This window comes from Rutilus rutilus (genome assembly GCF_951802725.1).
Source record: "Rutilus rutilus genome assembly, chromosome: 17".
NCBI lineage: Eukaryota > Metazoa > Chordata > Actinopteri > Cypriniformes > Leuciscidae > Rutilus > Rutilus rutilus.
The window spans coordinates 864,521-889,830 of record NC_140230.1 but is presented as its reverse complement, the minus strand read 5'-3'; the positions used below and the strand labels follow the sequence as shown (position 1 = coordinate 889,830).

General features: G+C 43.6%; 1 protein-coding gene across 3 annotated transcripts in view; it reads right to left on the bottom strand.

Moving 5' to 3' along the window:
• The window catches only part of arhgef2b (rho/rac guanine nucleotide exchange factor (GEF) 2b), a 56,197-nt gene that overhangs the window by 2,079 nt on the left and 28,808 nt on the right, over nucleotides 1–25,310 (bottom strand). For 2 of the 3 annotated variants that reach the window (XM_084384996.1, XM_084384997.1), the window contains exons 3-20: nucleotides 23,036–23,103; nucleotides 17,110–17,173; nucleotides 16,845–16,977; nucleotides 13,960–14,069; nucleotides 13,744–13,887; nucleotides 9,319–9,569; nucleotides 8,548–8,673; nucleotides 8,329–8,446; nucleotides 6,572–6,823; nucleotides 5,488–5,564; nucleotides 5,235–5,407; nucleotides 5,057–5,124; nucleotides 4,761–4,949; nucleotides 4,566–4,670; nucleotides 3,944–3,999; nucleotides 3,819–3,860; nucleotides 3,689–3,739; nucleotides 1,405–1,699 (exon numbers count right to left, since the gene is read on the bottom strand). In XM_084384996.1, the coding sequence (XP_084241122.1) occupies nucleotides 1,405–1,699; nucleotides 3,689–3,739; nucleotides 3,819–3,860; nucleotides 3,944–3,999; nucleotides 4,566–4,670; nucleotides 4,761–4,949; nucleotides 5,057–5,124; nucleotides 5,235–5,407; nucleotides 5,488–5,564; nucleotides 6,572–6,823; nucleotides 8,329–8,446; nucleotides 8,548–8,673; nucleotides 9,319–9,569; nucleotides 13,744–13,887; nucleotides 13,960–14,069; nucleotides 16,845–16,977; nucleotides 17,110–17,173; nucleotides 23,036–23,103 (2,322 nt within the window). Of the gene's footprint in view, nucleotides 1–1,404; nucleotides 1,700–3,688; nucleotides 3,740–3,818; nucleotides 3,861–3,943; nucleotides 4,000–4,565; nucleotides 4,671–4,760; nucleotides 4,950–5,056; nucleotides 5,125–5,234; nucleotides 5,408–5,487; nucleotides 5,565–6,571; nucleotides 6,824–8,328; nucleotides 8,447–8,547; nucleotides 8,674–9,318; nucleotides 9,570–13,743; nucleotides 13,888–13,959; nucleotides 14,070–16,387; nucleotides 16,423–16,844; nucleotides 16,978–17,109; nucleotides 17,174–23,035; nucleotides 23,104–25,310 lie in introns of those variants that run through there. The other variant, XM_084384998.1, reaches the window with a different exon arrangement.

Genomic DNA, 25,310 nt, shown 5'->3' with positions numbered 1-25,310 from the left:
GAATAATCACTGAAACATTTGCGAATAAAGCAGCGTTTTCATCGCAATCGTCACTTCCTGGGAAATTAATTTCTGCAATCTTTCTCTCTCCCTCCATCATAAACGAGTGTGTGTCGAGCGTCAGGCGAAACACAGTAAACGCTGTCGTGTTCTCTGGCGTTCGGATGCTGGTGTTCGGGAACACACTCGTGTGTGTGAGACGCTTCTAGAGGGAATTACACCACATCATTCTGATCACACACTTCGACTCCGGCGTTTCAGGAACACCAAACCAACATTAGAGACGCTGCGACGCCATTGGTCCACTGGTTACTCCAGCTATCCAATCACAGCTGACGCTGAGGGAAAGTCACGTGAGTTTCTTGTTGCTCATCGAGAGATTTATTCAGTAAATGTGTTTCCATCATAGTTTATGTGCATGTGTTCTTATCGGATACATGATCTCCTCAGCTGAGTGCACACGTTATTAACGCACATTAATAAATCTATGCACATCTTGGCATTTCCATCCAGCGTTTTTTATGCAATATCCCCAAAAACGCATGAAAAAGGTGGATGGAAACATGGCTACTGTTAGTTTGCAAAAATAAATTGTATAAACTATATAAAATGCAGTTATTTTAAGAGTATCTAATGCTATAAGCTCAAGTCACCGTTAATGGAAATCATTGGGGTGTGTGATGGGTATTGTCTTTGATAATCCCTGAGGCAGGGATTCATAACATGTTTTCAACTCATGAACCCCTTGCAGTTCCTCCACAGACCACTAGGTGTTTGCAAACCGCAGTTTGGGAAGTTTTTTGTTGTGCATCATGTGCATGTCTTTCCAAAGTTTATATGAACGTTTGCTTATCGGATAAAAAATGAAGTGCATAAGTAGGGTTGGGTATCGTCTGAATTTTAACGATTCCGATTTCGATTCTGCTTATCAATTCCGATTCTTATCGATCCCTAATTTCGATTCCAATAAGGTTAAAAAAAAACTATATATCGTTCACATTTAGTCTTATTGCAAAACATTTAATTTTACCTGAATATCATGAACAAAAATAGAAAACAGAGTCTCTCGTGCTTGAATGATTTAAAGTCAAGTTGAAATGCTCACAAAGGAATCGATGAGATGAATCGGAATTATTTGTGGTATTTGATTCCCGAACTCAAGTATTCGATTCCAGAATTAGAATTGATTTTCAAATACCCAACCCTATGCACAAGGCTTTTATGTGCATTTTATGTGGATCTTGGTATTTCCATCCAGGTTTTTTTTACATAATATCCCAAAATGTGCATAAAAGCCTGTGGATGGAAACAAAACGGCTCTCCATCTCCACTTCAGAGACAAGAACCAGGCAAGACAGGCAGGTTACATGTTCCCAGAGCAATAGACATGGGCTCTGGCCTCACCTCTGGGACTGTCAGCTCGAGGAGGCACGGCCATCTTGCCGTCATCTGACCGATCGGACTGATCCACTGTGTCCTGGGCTTTCATCGGCTCCTGTTTCTGCAGCTGAACCGGCGCTCCATTACTCGTCTGGTTCTGGGCGGCCCGTAGTCGGATCACTTCTCCTTGCAGCAGGTTGTACTTGTGCTGTAGCTCGGTCAGATCCGGCCCGGCCGGCTCCAGCAGAGGCTCATGGGACACGCTCGAGTCCTTCTGCATGTACACCTCCAGGAACGAGTCCTGCCGGATCACTGCAGCCTACACACACAACAAGAGTGAGTGTTTGATAAAGATGCTTCGCCTCTGTCTCGTAATCAATCAAATGTGTTTTTAAGCTTCTCATAATGACATTAAAGGGTAACACTTTATAATACTGTTCCTTCATTAATGAATAACTACACAGGAACAATGAGTAACACACTATTAACATTCTAGTAGCTTCTATTAACTAACAAGAAACTCTGATTAATGAATTAGTAAGTAATAGCGCTCAGTTGAATGTGGTCATTCACTATTAGCTAATCAGTATCTACTATTTTTCATACCCCACTGAGGACTACTATATACAGGTTCATAATTAATATTAATAAAGCATAATGTATAATAGGTTGATGTCTCTAAAGAGTGTTGGTTTATACAACAAGCGGGTGTGTCGGTGCTTCTTCTGGAAGTCTCTCCTGGTGCAGGTGTTTCTACAGCTTGAGTGCAGCGGTGGTCGTGGATGGCTCATGTTCTCATTGCGGGAACATGACTATCTCGGTGTTGAGATCGAGATCGGGTATGTCTGTGGTCCCTCTGGTCCCCCTGGCCCGGTTCGTGGAAGCCTGGAAAGTGCTCCATCCGCACCATCAGACTCAGCTATATGATTCAGTTCGGGCAGCGTCCACCCAACTTCAGAGGTGTTCGTTACACTTCGGTGTTGAGCGAACATGCCCCTGTCATGCGCGCGGAAATAGCAGTCCTACTGGCGAAGTAGCCGAAGTAGGTGTCCCTGAGATTGGTTTGCAGCGATCGACCAGAAGGACGCGTACTTTCATGTCTCCAACCTCCCGCAACACAGGCCATTCCTGCACTCAGGCTGGCCCTGTCACCCCGTGTCTTTATGAAGGTTGTGGAGGCGCCAACTGAGGTGTTCGTGTCCTCAACTATCTCGACAACTGGCTGATACTAGCTTAGTCTCGGGAGCAGTTGGGCGAGCACAGGGACTTGCTGCTCCAGCATATCAGTCAGTTGGGTCTTTGGGTCAACTGGGAAAAGAGCAAACTCGCCCCCGTGCAGAGGATTTCTTTTCTCGGTATTGAGCTGGACTCGGTCCACCAGACGGCACGCCTCACAGAGGGAGTGTTGAACTGCTTGAACACTGTCAAGAGCAGAACAGTGGTCCCACTGAAACTTTTTCAGAGGCTCCTGGGGCATATGGCATCCACAGCTGCAGTAACGCCACTGAGTTCGCTTCATATGAGACCGCATCAGCACTGGCTTCACGGCCGAGTCCCGAGATGGGCATGGCAGAGCGGCACGCTCTATGTGAGAATCACCCCGGCCTGCTCAATCGTGCCGCAGACGAGCTCTCACAACAGCCTGTGGCCCCAGGAGTGGAGACTCCATCCCCAGACGGTCCAGCTGATCTGGGACCATTTAGGGGCCGCACAGATAGATCTGTTTGCCTCTCCGGACTCGTCCCATTGCCAGTTGTTTTACTCCCTGATCGAGGGACCCTCGGCACAGATGCACTGGCACACAGCTGGCCCCGGGGCCTCCGCAAGTATACGTTTTCCCCAGTGAGCCTTCTGGCACAGACACTGTGCAAAGTCAGGGAGGAAGAGGAGCAGGTCTTGCTAGTTGCCCCTTATTGGCCCAACCGGACCTGGTTCCCAGAACTGAAGCTCCTCTCGACAGCCCCTCCCTGGCCCTTTACTCTCAGGGAGGACCTCTCTGTATGGCACCCGCGTCCCCAGACCTCTGGAAACTCCATGTCTGGTCCCTGGGACGGAGGTTCTAGGTCATCTACCACAAGCAGTCGTAGACACCATCACTTCTGCGAGAGCACCCTCTACGAGGCATGCTTACGCCCTGAAGTGGAACCTGTTCGTTGAGTGATATTCGTCTCACAGAGAAGACCCCCGAATCAGTATTATAAAGTGTTACCCATTAAAGATCTCTAACGCTGTTTCGTCAAAGCATCAGTCCATCAAATGAAGTCCTGCATGTGTTTGAGATGGAGCTGAAGCTCAGTGTAAATCTGACCTGTAGAGCGTGTAGTTGAGTGCTGAGGTTCACCAGTCTCTGACACACCTCCTGAAACACAAACACTTCAGTCATCTCTGTTCTCATCTTCAGACACACCTCATTCTTTAAGAGCTTCCTGAAGGTGTACCTCGGTTAAAGTCTTGTCCTGCAGCTGGTTCCCATTCTTGTCCTGTGAGAGGCATTAAACAATAATAAATCCAATATGCACTGCAATATCCACTCAAGTCTTTCTGTAATGTATCAAACCCTCACCTTGTTAGATGGACCGATTACTTCATGAGTCCCGTTAACTGATATCGTTCCTTCATCTGAAAACATGAGAGATGGAAAAGTCTTAATATCTTCGGTAATATATTACATGCACACCATTGGAGAGAATATAATCCAATATTGGATTTGCTTATATTTATGCATTGTAGACATTCTACATTACCACGTCATTTTAATTACTTACTTTGTATATTTGATTTATTGATTAAACAATCTGATAATTTGCGGTTTGGGCCTGGCTTTCCATCCTACTGTAATGTTCAATGGCTATTATTACTCATTTTAGTCCAGAAACTGACACAAGGCAGCAGTATCAGTCACAATATTCCTCATTATAATAATTCATGCGCAGAATAAAGGGGCGGGGCCTGGTTGAGTTAGTTAGTAGTGTGTTAAACTGGCGGTTATGGTAAGGGGCGGGACATTTCCCAAACACACTCGAAGCGCTCGACCAATCACAACACACTGCTCCAGCCGACCAATCAGAGCACAGTGTGCTTTTCAGGAGGAGGGGCTTCATAGAGACAGGAACTAAACAAAGCGTTACTGACAGACTGGGAAGAGAGGAGCGGCAGAATAGGTATGCTAAAGATGAATAAGGTACCTGTTGTTTTCGAGGAGAATTGTCCCTCTGTTGGTTCACCATTCAGTCTGCAGGACTGTGGACGGTCAATGCATGAAGCCAACAGCACTTCACTCAGTCTGTCCACTGAAGTGTGACATAAATAAGAGAGCAGTCTTAATGTCTTGATTGCTAAGCTCTGTATTCTCTGTATTCTCCGTAATCTCCTCTGCTTACCCTCAACAATGGCGTCATTCAGCAGCCGCTCCGCCTGAGGAGCCGAGGGAGTTTCTGCTCTGAATATATTCCTGGAGTTTGTGGGAACGGTAACAGTCTGACCTCCAGTGACCTCGACCAGATCAGAGAAGAGCGTCACACGCTCCTGTAACAGCTCCAGAACCTCACGGTCCTTCTGCTGGATATCAGCTAGACAGAGAGAGAGAGAGAGAGAGAAATGAAATAAACCGGAGCAGTCTGACGACAGACACAGATGAGTGTTGGGAAATAAACCATGTTTCCTAGTTGATACAAACCTCTGAGTCTGCGTAGCAAAGCTTTGTCCTCGGTTTCAATCAGAGGGAAATCCTCTCTTGACGGACAGCTGTAAAAGAGAAAGACAGAAGCTGATGAAGTGTGTGCGTTGACTGTGCAGAGATATATCTGAGAGGGGCATTGAGGTTTTGGGTTGAGGAGTTGTGAGTTGACTCTGACTTGCTCACTGTCTGCTGAATGATTTTCATCCAGGTGTTTCTGTCGTCTTTGGAGGCGGCGTGGAGCTCGTACATCTCTGGAGGCGTGGAGTGACTGATGAGGAACATTCCTCGCTCCTGATTGGCTATATGCCTCACAATCAAATTCTGAAGGCACAGCACTGCCGGTTTGTCCTGTGATGATGTAGGTCACGAGATAAATTATGCGTTGTTAGAATGCACTGATAGTCAGCCAATAGAAAGCTGTGACTCACCAGACAGGGGAAAATATACTTCTGGTCTTTTTCTTGCATGAACACCAGGACGTCTGTCATTAACAAAACTTGCACATCTATGCAGACAAAACACAGAGTTACTGAGAAATCTATCTGGATACCAATCATTTCAACTCACTCACAGCCATGTTTTTCAAAATAAATGAATGTCCTCATAGACAATGATGACACCTTGGACAAAGACACTACATGCCAATTTTCAAGTCAATCAGACAAACGGTTGGGTAGTTAGAGCCTTCTCCCTGTTTTATTTCTGTTATAGTGCCCCCAAGTGGCCAAGTGACACTTTTTCTTTTCACACAACCACATATTGAGCTCATACAGATGTGGGCCAATTTTGGTGAACATATCCCATTCTGTTCAAGAGTTATAGCATTTAAGTGACCTAAAAAAAAAGAGAGAGAGAGAGAGAAACTTTTGCCATGCTGTGCCAACAGCGATGATTTAAAAGTTCAACTTTTTTGGGGGTGATAATTATTGATATTCAATCTCCAGATAATCTTTCTGCACTGGTTTGATTCTGACAGATTACTTTGCAAAAAACCTGAAAATGTTTCATTATGGAACTGAAAATGGAGATGTATGTATTGCCAAGGATTCCAATGATATAAGACTAGAGTCTGTGCCAAATGGTTGAGCAGTTATGGCCAAAAATGTGTGAAAATCTTGTTTTTATCACTGTAGTGTTGACATTGACGCGCTATTGCACGTTAATCGTTATAATGGTTTCGTGGGAGTGAATCAAATGAGATTGACTCAGAAACGAGTCAATGAATGCACTCGTGTCCCCTGATCCACACATGCACATCTTCTTTGTTGCATGCGCAAATTATGATACACTAATACAAAAGAAAACATTTGTATTCACAATTTTTTTTACAAATTGCAACACATTCATTCGTTTTTTTTTAATTTTGCACACTCAAGTTGAAAGGCATTTGGTTGTGGATAGTAAAACATATCTGCAACATTCATCAAGTTCATGGATAATTGTGCTTGCAAGTGTATATTCATCCCACAGATGACTGTATAACAATAGTAATGTGAGGAGGACAGCCGGCACCTTTGAGTCTGGAGCCCTGCGCAGTCTTCCACAGCAGCGCCCCCTCGTGGATGAGCCCGCGCCGCAGAAGCTCTGCTCCACGAAACACGCCTCCACCCTTCACTTTGGTCTCGGCCCGCGGGTCCAGGCGCGACTGGATCTCCTGCAGACGCTGAGCTCGCTCTAACTCCTGAACCTGCTGATCCACTGAACACAACAGCTCCCGGATCAGAGCCAGAGACTGAGCCAGAGACTTGCTCTCCTCTTCACTCCCTGTCAAAGCAGATACAGTGTGTTCTCAGAGCAGCGAGGGACACACAGGCCATTCACAGTCCATGAGGAGCCCAGGCCCCCTTCTCTAGCACTCAGGCCCCGTTCTCTAGCACTCAGGGTTAATTATGCTTATCCATTCCGATTCTTATCGATTCCTAATTTCCATTTCGAAAATGCACAAAAAAAAAAAACGTATATATCATTCACATGTAGGGCCCTATTTTAACGACCTGAAACGCAAATATCAAGCGCGAAACGCAAGTAACTTTGTGGGCGGATCTCGCAAATCTAAAATGTGTTGGTCTGAAGTAGCTTCATTACTCATAGGTGTGGTTTGGGTGTAACGTGAAATAAACCAATCAGAGCATCATCTCTCATTCCCTTTAAGAGCAGGCGCGCTTGCTCCATGGCGGATTGCTATTATAACGGCGGATTTGCCAGACGCACGACAGGAGCGGTTCACAGCCGAGGAGACTGACGTTCTCGTCAGGGCCGTAAAACACAGAGAAGTGACATTGGGGATGGAGAAACACACACAAATTAGCTTCGGTTAAACAGGCGTATGATAATTTGGGTAAATGTGTAAGCTATATGTATGCTTTTATAATAAACTGTCTATCTATCTATCGATCGTAATAATGTATGATTTGCAAAAATGAAAACTGCTGCTTCTGTGTAGATGAGAGAAGCAAAGTGTATTCGTGTTGTGCACACGCTACATTGATTATGGCCAAGCATGCGCCCTTAAAATAGCATCTGAATAACATGCGCAAACGCGCCACTGACTTTAAACTAGTTTTTTTTGGTCAGTGGCGGAATTGTTTTCTGAAACTGCAAAATAGCACCAGGGAACGTTTGTGCCAGATCACGCCGCCTCTTTTCCCTGAACCGCCCCCGGGAGCGCAAGTTCATTCCCTAATTTACCGACGTGCGTCTGTGGAGGGAAAAGTCTGCTGTGTGCGGGTGCAATATAGGAATGATACATGCGTCGTGTACAAAGTCAATTGCGCTGGGTGCGAGATAGGGCCCTAAGTCTTATTGCAAAACATTTTCATTTTACCTGAATATTTTATGAACAAAAATCAACAGGCTAAAAAACTCTTACACAAGGAACGTTTGCCTGTGGTTTAAAAATACCATAGAAGAACAGCCTAAATTATATAAATGTAGAGCATTATTAAAGACTCAGTAATTAAAAAAAGAACAAAAAAGAATTTGCAATCGCAACATAGATACAACTGAACAAACGACTGAAATAATCAGTGTTTTAAGATTTAGTACAGAGTCGTCTTTCATTTGAAAAGTCTTATTGAAATGCTTACAAAGGAATCGATAAGAGGAACTGACTTTTTTTTATTTTATAACAAGTGTCCGATTCCAGAATTGAAATCGATTTTCGATTTCCAACTCTAGTGTTGATGCTGATTTTCATGAATTAACTAAACTGACCTGTTGGACATGATGCAGATTATGTTCTCAGACTGTAGTTTGACATGTGGTCTCACCTTTCGTGTTGTCCAGTATGCGCTGGATGAGCACGGGGTATTTGGTGATGCGCTGCGTGACCAGTAAGATGCACTCCTGGACTCCATGACGGCGCAGTAGAGAACCTCTGCTCACACGCTTCACAGGATAACAGGACAGAAGTCAGAAACTAAATCTATTTCATTAAACACATTCTACAGCAGAGGTAGGCGTAACCTGAAGCATGCGTGTCCTCTCACCCGTATGAACTGCTGGAACCTCTTGTCCCGCGCCAGCAGCTCCTTATAGAGCTTCACTGCCTTCAGGTGCCGACTGCAGAACTCCACATAACACTTCCTCATCTCCTCTGCGTTCTGCCCTGAGAACTGATGCAGACGAGACACAGCATCAGCATATCCGCTCACTGAGCTGAGATATCTGGCACAACTGCTAAAGGACACACAAATCTAGAAAACACTGCCTGTTCATCTGATGCTCTTAGAATGATCCTAAGAATCCTCAGAGCCCTTCAAAGTGCATTTCCAGACGCAAGACGGCAATTTGTGTTTGAATGAAACGAGAGAGCGCGTCCGCTGCGATACATGGATGTGCGCGGTGTTATAATGCGTTGCTATTGACGACAGTCATTATAAGGAAGGAAATGCCACAGAATATAATCTTGCTTAAAAAAGTGCATAAAGCTGCTCGTTTTATTTGTTGTTTGTTGATTTTCCAATATAAAACGTGTTGAAATGTCTTCAGGGTGAGCATCAGTTATTTTTGAACACTTTCATCTCGTTTTAACAAAACCGTGATAATATTGATAATCACGATAATTTTGGTCACTATTATCGTGATATGAAATTTCCATACCGTCCCGTCCCTAGTTCGCTGTGATCGTCAAAGGTTTAATAGACAGAGCCGAATCACTGTCATGTAGGAATAAGGTAACGAGAGTGTTTGAATCGAGATCGCCATCTTGTGACGCTTGTATGCAGCGAACAGCCGTGATTGGTGCGTGAGGAGTTCACCTGGTCCACCAGTATGTCTCCCAGCCTCTGTATGGTGAAGTTGCGAGTGCTACTGGGAGCCAGGCTGTGGCTTCTCCTCTGCAGGAGTTGGCTGAGGAAGCTGGAGTGAATAGACAAGAGCTGGTCCAGGCAGGGGAAGATGGTGTTCACTACACCCATCTCCATCAGCACCTCCTCCATCATGCCTCTGCGAAACACCCCGTCCATGATCCGCAGCGTCCGCACGTGGTTCAGCTCCGTCTGGATCAGCTCTGAACAACACAGAGGAAACACCATATGAGGACCTCGGCTTCTGCTGTTACTGCTTCATTCAGAGACTTGACCCAATGCTGGTCCTGATTGCTGTCTCATGATTTAGGCCTGTGTTTTAGTCTCGTTTTTGATTTGGGGATTTTGGAAAACATAATGCTGTTTCCCGTTCCTTTCCTTTCCTTTAAAGGTGCATTGTGTAATATGTTGACAGAAATGCAATATCATATACATAACTATGTTTTCAGTGGTGTATAAAGACCTTACATAATCGTTGTGTTTTTATTAGCTTAGAATGAGGCATTTCTCTCTACACACACCGCGGGTCCGCTCACATCCACATGTTTCTACGGTGGCCCCAAATGCGTTTCTTCACTATGTTGTTCTTCGTGCAAAGAAGCTATAGCTAAAGTCAGCGAATAAAACACTGACACCATGATGAACAAGTAATAACATATCGTTATTACATATCGTAATATCATAATAACATATCAATAACATATCGTTATCGCAGTAACATATTGTTTTACTGAATAATCAAGTAAACCTAATTTCTTCATTTATCTTTGTAAAGAAACCTCATTGTTTAACTGGCTACTCTCTGCTGTCTCAGACGACGACATCACTTCCTGTCGGCCACCGTAACTTCTGTTGGGTGTAATTCACAACATCACCGCTAGATGGCGCTATAAATCACACACTGCACTTTTAAAGTGGTGCGCGGTCACCATGCGTAACATACAACTCAGCCGAATCATGTAACGTCGTGTAACAGTGTATTGAGCTGCGACAGAGACGGTGTTCAACAGACGGAGAGAAACACGGACAGGGTCCAGGCTTCAGGCTTCAGGGTTCAGGGTTCAGGCTTCAGGCTTCAGGCTTCAGGCTTCAGGGTTCAGGCTTCAGGTGTGGGTTTAAACGGACAAATACACGCGAAAATGTAAAGTAACTGAATCCGTGTCAGTGTATTAGATCAGTGCATTCGGTCTTAAAGTGACAGCAGCCTAATAAACCTGCAGCTCTCTTTGTCATGTAATGTTAATATGGCAACAATTATTATGTTAACAACAGAAGAAAATGAGAGAATCATTCACTACTCTTCACTGAATAGCATTAGTACCTTTAATAATAATCAATGTATATTTAATTCATACTGTGAAGGCTCCTTGGTATACATCTGAGTTACGCAGATTGAATGCGATAGGCAGGCAGTTGGAGTGGAAATATAACAAATCTGGCCTAACAGTTCATGGATCAATGTTTGATCAGCATCAGATTGAGTATCAAAATGCTCTCAAAGCTGCAAAAGTGGCATATTATTCTACTATTATTAGTGACATCTCACATCCCAGAGTTCTGTTTACAACCGTCAATAATCTAATTAAATCTCCCAGTAACTTTAACTGTTCAACCATTGAGCAGTGTAATGCATTTCTCAATTATTTTTCAACTAAAATTGAGAATATGTATAAGGCCATTGCCTGCCAGGTTGCTTCTGAGCTTGTTGAGGTGCGTTCTCCTAATCTCTCTGGTCTGGTTTTTTCAAGTTTCAGTGCTGTTGATTTGGATTTTATTTCTAAACTTGTTTTGTCAATGAATTCTACTACTTGCATACTTGATCCACTCCCTACGACTGTCTTGAAAACCTGTCTGCCTGTTATTGTACCCCACATCACTGCTATTGTCAATGCTTCACTCAATACAGGGAATGTCTCTTCTGCTCTAAAACGTCTGCAGTTACGCCAGTTCTTAGAAAGCCTGGGAGTGATATCACCGATATGTCGGATTATCAACCCATCTCCAATTTACCTTTCCTGGCAAAAGTGCTTGAGCGTGTGGTTGTTGGGCAACTCCATACTCATCTCTGTACGAATAGCCTACTAGAAACTTTTCAATCCGGGTTTAAGTCTGGACATAGTACAGAGACTGCTCTAGTCAGGGTCCTGAATGACCTCCTCGTTATCGCAGACTCTGGGGATTGTGGCATTTTGGTCATGTTAGACCTTACTGCGGCATTCGATACCATATGTCACAGCATATTATTGGACAGATTGCATATGTGGACCGGTCTGTCTGGAACTGTGTTAAACTGGTTTAAATCTTACCTCTCAGATCAATTTGTCTACCTGGGTACTACCAGATCTCAGACTGTGCCTCTGTGTCAGGGTGTCCCTCAGGGGTCGGTTTTGGGTCCTGGTTTATTTAGAGTTTATATGCTGCCTCTCGGGCAGATCATTCAGAAGTATGGCCTGAGCTATCACTGTTACGCGGACGACACCCAGATTTATATCAGCTCTCAGCCTGATCCATTCTTCCTCTTCAAAACTTTCTGATTGTGTGTTGGAAATCAAAGCGTGGATGAAACTCAACTTTATAAAACTTAACTGCTACAAAACAGAAATTTTGTTAATTGGCACTCCATGTAACGTCAGTACATGTAATGATTTTAAACTTTCAGTAGACAATACCCAATTGTCCCCTTCTGGCCAGGTTCGTAACTTGGGTGTGATTTCTGATGCCCAGCTAACTTTTAATTCACATTTTAAAAACATAACAAAGGTTGCTTTTTTCCATCTGAGGAATATTGCGCGTATTAGACCGTCTCTCTCTAGGCCTGATGCAGAGAGGCTTATCCATGCCTTCATCATGTCAAGGCTTGATTATTGTCATTCTCTCTTTGTAGGTTTACCAGCAAATTCCATTAAGAGGTTAGCCTGGTTAAAACCAGACCATTCTCAGTAGTAACTGAGTTATGGTCTGGCAAATCTTCATTAATAACTCATTTCCAAAGGGGCGTCACCAACGGACGTCGCTCAAATGCCTCTGACCTAAAACCAATCAGAGCGATCGCCATCGTGTAAAGCCATATGCTGTGTCCCAATTCGCCTAAGTTACACTACGCCATAAAAGTATGTACTCTTTTTGTGAAGAAAAGGTATTTACTTTTGAATGTGTAGCAAAAAGTAGGCAAGCTTTGGGACATACTACTTCGTCATCTTTATCGGACGAATCTGTCGCGTGCATCCTGTCACGTAAACTGCCCTGTCAATCATCTAAAATCCTCTATTAAATCTAATTCAATTTCGGAGAGAAATGTAGTAGCACGTTCATCTGCCAGTGGGTCTTTCATGGAGACTGTCCTCATGTGTTTGCAATTTGAATATAATAATGTGCGCTTCACCAGCGGACCTAAAACCAATCAGAGCGATCGTCATCGTGTAAAGCCCGCCCCAACGTTTCTGATTGGTGCCGCGATTTCGACGAATTAGAAATGGGCTTGAATGAGCTCTTTGCCAGACTACTTGCAGAGCAAATCTAAATTTGCCGGAAGTTGTATTAAGAGGTTGCAATATATACAAAACTCTGCCACACATGTTTTGACTTATACATCTTCACGCCATCACATTACACCCGTGCTCCAGCAACTGCACTGGCTTCCAGTTCAGATTCTGATTTTAACCTATAAAGCAGTACACGGGTTTGCTCCGGATTACATCTGTGACTTGGTTACTCCATCCATTCCCACTCGCTCTCTCTCTCTGTGTCAGCCTCGCTGTAAATTAAAAACCTCAAGGGAAGGGCCTTTTCCTATCCCGTGCCTCAGTTATGGAACACACTGCCCGCATCCCTAATGCTGCTTCTGTGGATTGCTTTAAGAAACTTCTTAAGACACATCTTTTTAGTCAAGCTTATCATTTATTTTGTCTATTTTTCTATGCTTATATATATATTTTCTTTTCCCATGTTTGATTATTTTGTTCTGCGCATGCTGTAGCGCTTTGAGTCCGAGAAAGGCACATTACAAATAAAATGTATAATTATTATTTATTTATTTTAGGTTTAAAGATGATGGTTACAACCCATTGAGTTTACTTATTACACCTGAAAATGTACATTTATTCCATACTTTCATTGGTTTCCCTTGCTGGAGTGGACCAGATACCCGTTTGAAATGACTCCAGCACAAGACCCTGAGGAAGACTGAAGGCTTCAACTGAACAGGGAACAGGTGAGGACTAATTAGAAACTAAGACAACTAATGAACGAACTAGAACGAACCGCATTCTCAAGTGGTGTAAATGAGAAAGTGTTCCGTATATAACAACATCAGATCCATGCCAGAGCTGGCTGACAGTGTAACCGCGTCCAAAGGTCCGGAAGTCAGTAGAGGCTCACCGTATATGACGTCTTGTCTCTTGATGACATCTTTGCGTTGAGACTGCAGGTAAGACGAGTCCACGGCCATACTCCAGGAGTCCACCTCGAAGTCCTTCCCGTCCCTTTCCAGCTCCTCCAGCATTGATGCGTAGTACATCTCCCCTGTGGAGTAGTGTGTGAGAACGCAGCGGGCTACATGCACATACAGGTGTGTGTGTGTGTGTGGAGCTGCACCTTCATCGTTGAGGGACTCCATGGACATGGCTCTGTTCCTGAAGTTCAGCGAGTCTGTGGAGTGAGAGAGGATCCGCCTCAGGCCGAGAGGAGAGTCGTCACTCAGACTCCTGTGGGAAACACCAGCGTTAGAGGACCAGGCTTTCACACACTCTTACAGCTCTCTGTGGCACACTTCAGGAGAGAGTCCCTCACACACTCTTACAGCTCTCTGTGGCACACTTCAGGAGAGAGTCCCTCACACACTCTTACAGCTCTCTGTGGCACACTTCAGGAGAGAGTCCCTCACACACTTCAGGAGAGAGTCCCTCACACACTTCAGGAGAGAGTCCCTCACACACTTCAGGAGAGAGTCCCTCACACACTCTTACAGCTCTCTGTGGCACACTTCAGGAGAGAGTCCCTCACACACTCTTACAGCTCTCTGTGGCACACTTCAGGAGAGAGTCCCTCACACACTCTTACAGCTCTCTGTGGCACACTTCAGGAGAGAGTCCCTCACACACTTCAGGAGAGAGTCCCTCACACACTTCAGGAGAGAGTCCCTCACACACTTCAGGAGAGAGTCCCTCACACACTTCAGGAGAGAGTCCCTCACACACTCTTACAGCTCTCTGTGGCACACTTCAGGAGAGAGTCCCTCACACACTTCAGGAGAGAGTCCCTCACACACTCTTACAGCTCTCTGTGGCACACTTCAGGAGAGAGTCCCTCACACACTTCAGGAGAGAGTCCCTCACACACTTCAGGAGAGAGTCCCTCACACACTTCAGGAGAGAGTCCCTCACACACTTCAGGAGAGAGTCCCTCACACACTCTTACAGCTCTCTGTGGCACACTTCAGGAGAGAGTCCCTCACACACTTCAGGAGAGAGTCCCTCACACACTCTTACAGCTCTCTGTGGCACACTTCAGGAGAGAGTCCCTCACACACTTCAGGAGAGAGTCCCTCACACACTTCAGGAGAGAGTCCCTCACACACTTCAGGAGAGAGTCCCTCACACACTTCAGGAGAGAGTCCCTCACACACTTCAGGAGAGAGTCCCTCACACACTTCAGGAGAGAGTCCCTCACACACTCTTACAGCTCTCTGTGACACACTTCAGGAGAGAGTCCCTCACACACTTCAGGAGAGAGTCCCTCACACACTTCAGGAGAGAGTCCCTCACACACTTCAGGAGAGAGTCCCTCACACACTCTTACAGCTCTCTGTGGCACACTTCAGGAGAGAGTCCCTCACACACTTCAGGAGAGAGTCCCTCACACACTTCAGGAGAGAGTCCCTCACACACTTCAGGAGAGAGTCCCTCACACACTTCAGGAGAGAGTCCCTCACACACTTCAGGAGAGAGTCTCTCACACACTTCAGGAGAGAGTCTCTCACACACTTCAGGAGAGAGTCCCTCACACACTTCAGGAGAGAGTCCCTCACACACTTCAGGAGAGAGTCCCTCACACACTCTTACAGCTCTCTGTGGCACACTTCAGGAGAGAGTCCCTCACACACTTCAGGAGAGAGTCCCTCACACACTTCAGGAGAGAGTCCCTCACACACTTCAGGAGAGAGTCCCTCACACACTTCAGGAGAGAGTCCCTCACACACTTCAGGAGAGAGTCCCTCACACACTTCAGGAGAGAGTCCCTCACACACTTCAGGAGAGAGTCCCTCACACACTGGCATACACACATAAACAGAAGCTATCTGTGCTCTTACACTGCTTACACACATTTTCAAAACTTTACACACAAATCTAAGAATCACACACACAAAATGCTAAATGAAGCACTGCATTCAAAATATCACAAACATCTCAAAAGCAAACATTTGTCTTACGTTGCCATAATAATCAAATATTAATCAACTTTGCCATAATATTATATTTTTGGATGTATCATATACACAGTTATTCTAAACCTAAAGCTCTTCTTTCATGACATTTCTGTACAAGATTGAAAGTAATTGTCAGAGAGATGTTGAAAATTCACGGTAAACACGAAAGCAAGATCAAAACCAAACTATTAATGTTGTCACTGTTGTGAATACAGTATTACACAGTCCGACAAACCCTTAACTCGACCTTTGACCTGTTTATAGGCCTATTCTAAAGCCATGATTGGTTGGTGTTCAGTAAAGAGATGAGTGTTTGCACATGTGAGTGTGTGTGAGGAGTGTGTGTCAGGAGTCTGTGTGTGTGTGTGTGTGTGTGTGTGTGTGTGTGTGTGTGTGTGTGTGCGTGCGTGTGTGTGTGTGTGTGTGTGAGTGTGTGTGTGTGTGTGTGTGTGTGTGTGTGTTTCTGGTGTTTGAGTGTCAGGTTTCAGAAATGAGAAGTGAGGATTTTGTGTGTGAGCAGTTGAAACCACAGTAACACACACATCAGTGTATGCGTGAGAAACCCCTGTCACACACATGAGTGTATGCGTGCTTTACCCTGCGATGTTGTTGGTGGAGACGCTCTTGTTGAGGGACAGCGTGTGTGTGTGTGTGTGTGTGTGTGTGTGTGTGTATGCGCTGCTTTACCCTGCGATGTTGTTGGTGGAGACGCTCTTGTTGAGGGACAGCGTGTGTGTGTGTGTGTGTGTGTGTGTGTGTGTGTGTGTGTGTGTGTGTGTGTGTGTGTGTGTGTGTGTGTATGCGCTGCTTTACCCTGCGATGTTGTTGGTGGAGACGCTCTTGTTGAGGGACAGCGTGTGTGTGTGTGTGTGTGTGTGTGTGTGTGTGTGTGTGTGTGTGTGTGTGTGTGTGTGTGTGTGTGTGTGTGTGTGTGTGTGTATGCGCTGCTTTACCCGGCGATGTTGTTGGTGGAGACGCTCTTGTTGAGGGACAGCGTGTGTGTGTGTGTGTGTGTGTGTGTGTGTGTGTGTGTGTGTGTGTGTGTGTGCTTTACCCTGCGATGTTGTTGGTGGAGACGCTCTTGTTGAGGGACAGTGTGGATCGGCCTTTCCTGGAGCCGAGGAAGGACTGCCGGAGCGTCTCTGAGGGGTAGATGGCGGAGCTCGGCCTCTCCTTCAGGATCGGGTCTGGTGAAGCACAACACACACTCTCATCACAGAACATCACGTCTAACACTGCCACTGCTGTCTTACAGGTGTTATTACTGTTATTACTGCGACGGTAATCAGTCATGAGGAAGGATAAACAGGGAAACTCACTCTTGCTGCGGAGGGCCACGTTATGCAGAGTCGCAGCGTTCCTGACCAGCGCCAGCCTCTGTTGCTGTGTGCGTTAATGTGTGTTAATGTGTGTTACACACGGGAATATATACACACATTCAACAATACAATAGAAATGCTAAATATCCTAAACTTTCACCCCTTCATTTATTCTGTTGTTCTCTCAACATTTAAGATGATAATACTGTCATCATCCGCTCTCGCTCGTGTTGCTCCAGATCTGCTGGACTTCTGTTAGTCTTTACAAGTGCTGATATTTTTAATATTCTTTCATAACTTTTGTCCTGAGTATAAAACAAGATCATAACAGTTCTCCATACAAAGAGCCGTTTAATCCAGTTCTCCTGAAGAGACATGATCACTTTCTGCGAGTAGATTTAAATCAGACTATTATTTGCATCCGGTTTAAACAGTGGTCAAGACTCACACTGTACATCGAGCGCATTAAACACTGTACATCGAGCGCATTAAACACTGTACATCGAGCGCATTAAACACTGTACATCGAGCGCATTAAACACTGTACATCGAGCGCATTAAATACTGTACATCGAGCGCATTAAACACTGTACATCAAGCGCATTAAATACTGTACATCGAGCGCATTAAACACTGTACATCGAGCGCATTAAATACTGTACATCGAGCGCATTAAACACTGTACATCGAGCGCATTAAACACTGTACATCGAGCGCATTAAATACTGTACATCGAGCGCATTAAACACTGTAAACGTGTGCTCTCTGTACATCGAGCGCATTAAACACTGTACATCGAGCGCATTAAACACTGTACATCGAGCGCATTAAATACTGTACATCGAGCGCATTAAATACTGTACATCAAGCGCATTAAACACTGTACATCGAGCGCATTAAACACTGTACATCGAGCGCATTAAACACTGTACATCGAGCGCATTAAACACTGTACATCGAGCGCATTAAACACTGTACATCGAGCGCATTAAACACTGTACATCGAGCGCATTAAACACTGTACATCGAGCGCATTAAACACTGTACATCGAGCGCATTAAACACTGTACATCGAGCGCATTAAATACTGTACATCGAGCGCATTAAACACTGTACATCGAGCGCATTAAACACTGTACATCGAGCGCATTAAACACTGTACATCGAGCGCATTAAATACTGTACATCGAGCGCATTAAATACTGTACATCGAGCGCATTAAACACTGTACATCGAGCGCATTAAACACTGTACATCGAGCGCATTAAACACTGTACATCGAGCGCATTAAACACTGTACATCAAGCGCATTAAATACTGTACATCGAGCGCATTAAACACTGTACATCGAGCGCATTAAACACTGTACATCGAGCGCATTAAACACTGTACATCGAGCGCATTAAACACTGTACATCGAGCGCATTAAATACTGTACATCGAGCGCATTAAACACTGTACATCGAGCGCATTAAACACTGTACATCGAGCGCATTAAATACTGTACATCGAGCGCATTAAACACTGTACATCGAGCGCATTAAACACTGTACATCGAGCGCATTAAATACTGTACATCGAGCGCATTAAACACTGTACATCGAGCGCATTAAACACTGTACATCGAGCGCATTAAACACTGTACATCGAGCGCATTAAATACTGTACATCGAGCGCATTAAACACTGTACATCGAGCGCATTAAACACTGTACATCGAGCGCATTAAACACTGTACATCGAGCGCATTAAACACTGTACATCGAGCGCATTAAACACTGTACATCGAGCGCATTAAATACTGTACATCGAGCGCATTAAACACTGTAAACGTGTGCTCTCTGTACATCAGCTGATCAATGTTTATGAGCGAATAACAGCCCAGATAAATCTGTTCATCATATAAAGCGATGGTGTCTCTTACACTCCTACGGGATTATTTTACCATCTCTCAGAGTTCATGGGAAATCTTCCTCTGTGTTCTGAAGATGAACAAAAGCCTTTGGGTTTGGAAAGACACAAGTAAATGATGACATTAATGTTCATTTTTGGGTGAATTAACCCTTTATAATAACTAGAGATGCACTGATATATCTGTGTCTCGAGGCCAAGCGTTCATGAAAGTGAAAACTACCGTATGTCCGGAGCTGGACACAAACATTTCAGTTTTTAATTCAGTGTAATTATTATATCTGGAAATAAATAGCAGTTGAATATGATAGTTTGAGCTCTGTTGTTAATTTTAACCATTAAATATAATATACTGATGTATTAATGAGAGGATCCCTGTGGCATTAGCTGGTCCTGAAGTGAATCTAACCCTGAATCATCCGCTCTCGCTCGTGTTGCTCCAGATCTGCTGGACTTCTGTTAGTCTTTACAACAAGTGCTGATATTTTTAATATTCTTTCATAACTTTTGTCCTGAGTATAAAACAAGATCATAACAGTTCTCCATACAAAGAGCCGTTTAATCCAGTTCTCCTGAAGAGACATGATCACTTTATGCGAGTAGATTTAAATCAGACTATTATTTGCATCCGGTTTAAACAGTGGTCAAGACTCACACTGTACATCGAGCGCATTAAATACTGTACATCGAGCGCATTAAACACTGTACATCGAGCGCATTAAACACTGTACATCGAGCGCATTAAACACTGTACATCGAGCGCATTAAACACTGTACATCGAGCGCATTAAACACTGTACATCGAGCGCATTAAACACTGTACATCGAGCGCATTAAACACTGTACATCGAGCGCATTAAATACTGTACATCGAGCGCATTAAACACTGTAAACGTGTGCTCTCTGTACATCAGCTGATCAATGTTTATGAGCGAATAACAGCCCAGATAAATCTGTTCATCATATAAAGCGATGGTGTCTCTTACACTCCTACGGGATTATTTTACCATCTCTCAGAGTTCATGGGAAATCTTCCTCTGTGTTCTGAAGATGAACAAAAGCCTTTGGGTTTGGAAAGACACAAGTAAATGATGACATTAATGTTCATTTTTGGGTGAATTAACCCTTTATAATAACTAGAGATGCACTGATATATCTGTGTCTCGAGGCCAAGCGTTCATGAAAGTGAAAACTACCGTATGTCCGGAGCTGGACACAAACATTTCAGTTTTTAATTCAGTGTAATTATTATATCTGGAAATAAATAGCAGTTGAATATGATAGTTTGAGCTCTGTTGTTAATTTTAACCATTAAATATAATATACTGATGTATTAATGAGAGGATCCCTGTGGCATTAGCTGGTCCTGAAGTGAATCTAACCCTGAATCATCCGCTCTCGCTCGTGTTGCTCCAGATCTGCTGGACTTCTGTTAGTCTTTACAACAAGTGCTGATATTTTTAATATTCTTTCATAACTTTTGTCCTGAGTATAAAACAAGATCATAACAGTTCTCCATACAAAGAGCCGTTTAATCCAGTTCTCCTGAAGAGACATGATCACTTTATGCGAGTAGATTTAAATCAGACTATTATTTGCATCCGGTTTAAACAGTGGTCAAGACTCACACTGTACATCGAGCGCATTAAATACTGTACATCGAGCGCATTAAACACTGTACATCGAGCGCATTAAACACTGTACATCGAGCGCATTAAACACTGTACATCGAGCGCATTAAACACTGTACATCGAGCGCATTAAACACTGTACATCGAGCGCATTAAATACTGTACATCGAGCGCATTAAATACTGTACATCGAGCGCATTAAATACTGTACATCGAGCGCATTAAATACTGTACATCGAGCGCATTAAACACTGTACATCGAGCGCATTAAACACTGTACATCGAGCGCATTAAACACTGTACATCGAGCGCATTAAACACTGTACATCGAGCGCATTAAACACTGTACATCGAGCGCATTAAACACTGTACATCGAGCGCATTAAACACTGTACATCGAGCGCATTAAACACTGTACATCGAGCGCATTAAACACTGTACATCGAGCGCATTAAATACTGTACATCGAGCGCATTAAATACTGTACATCGAGCGCATTAAATACTGTACATCGAGCGCATTAAATACTGTACATCGAGCGCATTAAACACTGTACATCGAGCGCATTAAACACTGTACATCGAGCGCATTAAACACTGTACATCGAGCGCATTAAACACTGTACATCGAGCGCATTAAACACTGTACATCGAGCGCATTAAACACTGTACATCGAGCGCATTAAACACTGTACATCGAGCGCATTAAACACTGTACATCGAGCGCATTAAACACTGTACATCGAGCGCATTAAATACTGTACATCGAGCGCATTAAACACTGTACATCGAGCGCATTAAACACTGTACATCGAGCGCATTAAACACTGTACATCGAGCGCATTAAACACTGTACATCGAGCGCATTAAACACTGTACATCGAGCGCATTAAACACTGTACATCGAGCGCATTAAACACTGTACATCGAGCGCATTAAACACTGTACATCGAGCGCATTAAACACTGTACATCGAGCGCATTAAACACTGTACATCGAGCGCATTAAACACTGTACATCGAGCGCATTAAACACTGTACATCGAGCGCATTAAACACTGTAAACGTGTGCTCTCTGTACATCAGCTGATCAATGTTTATGAGCGAATAACAGCCCAGATAAATCTGTTCATCATATAAAGCGATGGTGTCTCTTACACTCCTACGGGATTATTTTACCATCTCTCAGAGTTCATGGGAAATCTTCCTCTGTGTTCTGAAGATGAACAAAAGCCTTTGGGTTTGGAAAGACACAAGTAAATGATGACATTAATGTTCATTTTTGGGTGAATTAACCCTTTATAATAACTAGAGATGCACTGATATATCTGTGTCTCGAGGACAAGCGTTCATGAAAGTGAAAACTACCGTATGTCCGGAGCTGGACACAAACATTTCAGTTTTTAATTGAGTGTAATTATTATATCTGGAAATAAATAGCAGTTGAATATGATAGTTTGAGCTCTGTTGTTCATTTGAACCATTAAATATAATATACTGATGTATTAATGAGAGGATCCCTGTGGCATTAGCTGGTCCTGAAGTGAATCTAACCCTGAATCATCGGCTATCGCTATTGGCTGGTGAATTTAGCAGCGGCGCATCTCTAATAATAATGCAAAATATTAGATTCACATTTTGTACAGTTAGGCTTCACAAACTGCTGCACATGAGGTAAAATGCACTACATTTGTAATATATCTAGATTGAACCTGTAGATGTCAGGATATTACTAAAGTCTATTAGTTAGACAATGAGTTGACATGATTATTAATATTCCATAAGCACATCTGATAACAATGCTGCCTTCTCATCCCTTGTGGAGCCAGATGTTGATATTAGACGAAACATCTGTTCGTCAGCTCAGTGTCAAACTCAAGAGTTAATGAGGTAATTACCCTTACACAAACACAATATATGGGAATTTACTGCAAAATATAATGCGATATATTATATAATACATTTCCATATATGGGAAACTAGTGCTTGTATTTTTCAATATACTGCAATACATGCACTGACCATGTATGACTATATATTAATACATATAAAATGTTTATAAATGAAGACAAAAATAAACAGTAAATGATAAAAAAAAAAAATGAGAGTAAATCTATCAGCAGTATATCACACACACAGTGCCATATCTGATCACATATACATCTATATATGATGAAGTGTATTACTGAATATAACATTTATATATTAGTAAATATACTGTCACATATTTGCAATTCCTTATGTATTATATATAACACAATATGTTATTCTGTATATTTTCAAATATACTGTTAAACCATTTAATATATCGATCATTGATATCTGGGGAACTCGTCTTCATGGGGTCAGGGTTAGGGTTAGCGTTAGGGTTAGCGTTAGCTTCGTACCTTCTGCTTCATCTTGGCACAGTTGGCCAGTGTGTCGCGACAGCGGTTGTGGATGGTCACATTACAGGCTGGGAAAAGATAAAGCAAACAAGAAATAACATCACTTATTATTACTCTCGTAATTTAACGACATCAAATACACATGAAGCAGACGCTGGCGCTTGTTTTCAGTGTATAAGAGTGTTTGCACTGGTGTTCTGTGATCTGACAACATCAGCTCTCGCTCCAGAACACTCCAGGTGTGAAGCCTCTCCGAAACACACTCGTTTAATCCGGTTTAACCCGGTCCCTCAGACCAGCTCTGGGCCGCTTTCCTGGACACGTGTAAATGCATCTGGTCGTTGAAACCACATAATTTTACTCTTCCCAACAATGCTCAAATATAAACGTGTGAGAGCGTGCTATAGGCTATATGTCACGTTACATCCAGATATGACACCGCAGACGAGCATCTGTTCCTCAAGCCAACGCGCAAACTATTGCAAATCACAGAGAGAGTACTTCACAGGCGCTTAACACACACTCATCTTCACTGAGAGTACAGAGCTGAGAGGATCTTCCAGGGCTGTCGCCGCTCTCTCTTACTGTGGTCTTTGATTTAGATATTTTAGCTGATGATCAATAAAACACAGCTCATATCTGCTGCTGTCGCTGACGTGTCCTCCGTTAGACCTGCGTAAAGCACGGGAACTGAAGATCGAGTTTATTGCAGAAACACATGTATGTGAGCGGGAGTAAAGGGAATCGTTCAGATAAATCTGACATGCAGTGAGCAGTGCAAACATCCGTCAGTCTCTCGGCTCTCTTTCACACACAATAGAGTAAAATCACGTGAATTCGTTTAAAAGATTCAGATCTAGATGTCATGGGCATTTGTTTATCTGTAAAGCTGCTGTGTAATTTTGCAGTGTTTGGAAGCAGATCATTCTCTATTAATACACACAAAAAACTTGATTCACACATGCATGAAACTAAATTCACGTGCACAAAACAAAATGATGTATTCATAAAATACATTTCACAAATGTAGATGTACAACTGTGCACAAAACCTTTGAATGTTTAAAATGTAGGAGTTTATCCTTGAATGTGAATGTGCGAATCGTCACTGTGTCCGAACGAGCCGAGTGAACTATGTTAGCAGTCACACACAATCGAGTCGAGTGAACTATGTTAGCAGTCACACACAATCGAGTCGAGTGAACTACGTTAGCAGTCACACACAATCGAGCCGAGTGAACTATGTTAGCAGTCACACACAATCGAGTCGAGTGAACTATGTTAGCAGTCACACACAATCGAGTCGAGTGAACTATGTTAGCAGTCACACACAATCGAGCCGAGTGAACTATGTTAGCAGTCACACACAATCGAGTCGAGTGAACTACGTTAGCAGTCACACACAATCGAGCCGAGTGAACTATGTTAGCAGTCACACACAATCGAGCCGAGTGAACTATGTTAGCCGTCACACACAATCGAGCCGAGTGAACTATGTTAGCCGTCACACACAATCGAGTCGAGTGAACTATGTTAGCAGTCACACACAATCGAGCCGAGTGAACTATGTTAGCAGTCACACACAATCGAGCCGAGTGAACTATGTTAGCAGTCACACACAATCGAGTCGAGTGAACTATGTTAGCAGTCACACACAATCGAGTCGAGTGAACTACGTTAGCAGTCACACACAATCGAGCCGAGTGAACTATGTTAGCAGTCACACACAATCGAGCCGAGTGAACTATGTTAGCAGTCACACACAATCGAGCCGAGTGAACTATGTTAGCAGTCACACACAATCGAGCCGAGTGAACTACGTTAGCAGTCACACACAATCGAGCCGAGTGAACTACGTTAGCAGTCACACACAATCGAGTCGAGTGAACTATGTTAGCAGTCACACACAATCGAGCCGAGTGAACTATGTTAGCAGTCACACACAATCGAGTCGAGTGAACTATGTTAGCAGTCACACACAATCGAGTCGAGTGAACTATGTTAGCAGTCACACACAATCGAGCCGAGTGAACTATGTTAGCAGTCACACACAATCGAGTCGAGTGAACTATGTTAGCAGTCACACACAATCGAGTCGAGTGAACTATGTTAGCAGTCACACACAATCGAGTCGAGTGAACTATGTTAGCAGTCACACACAATCGAGTCGAGTGAACTATGTTAGCAGTCACACACAATCGAGTCGAGTGAACTATGTTAGCAGTCACACACAATCGAGCCGAGTGAACTATGTTAGCAGTCACACACAATCGAGT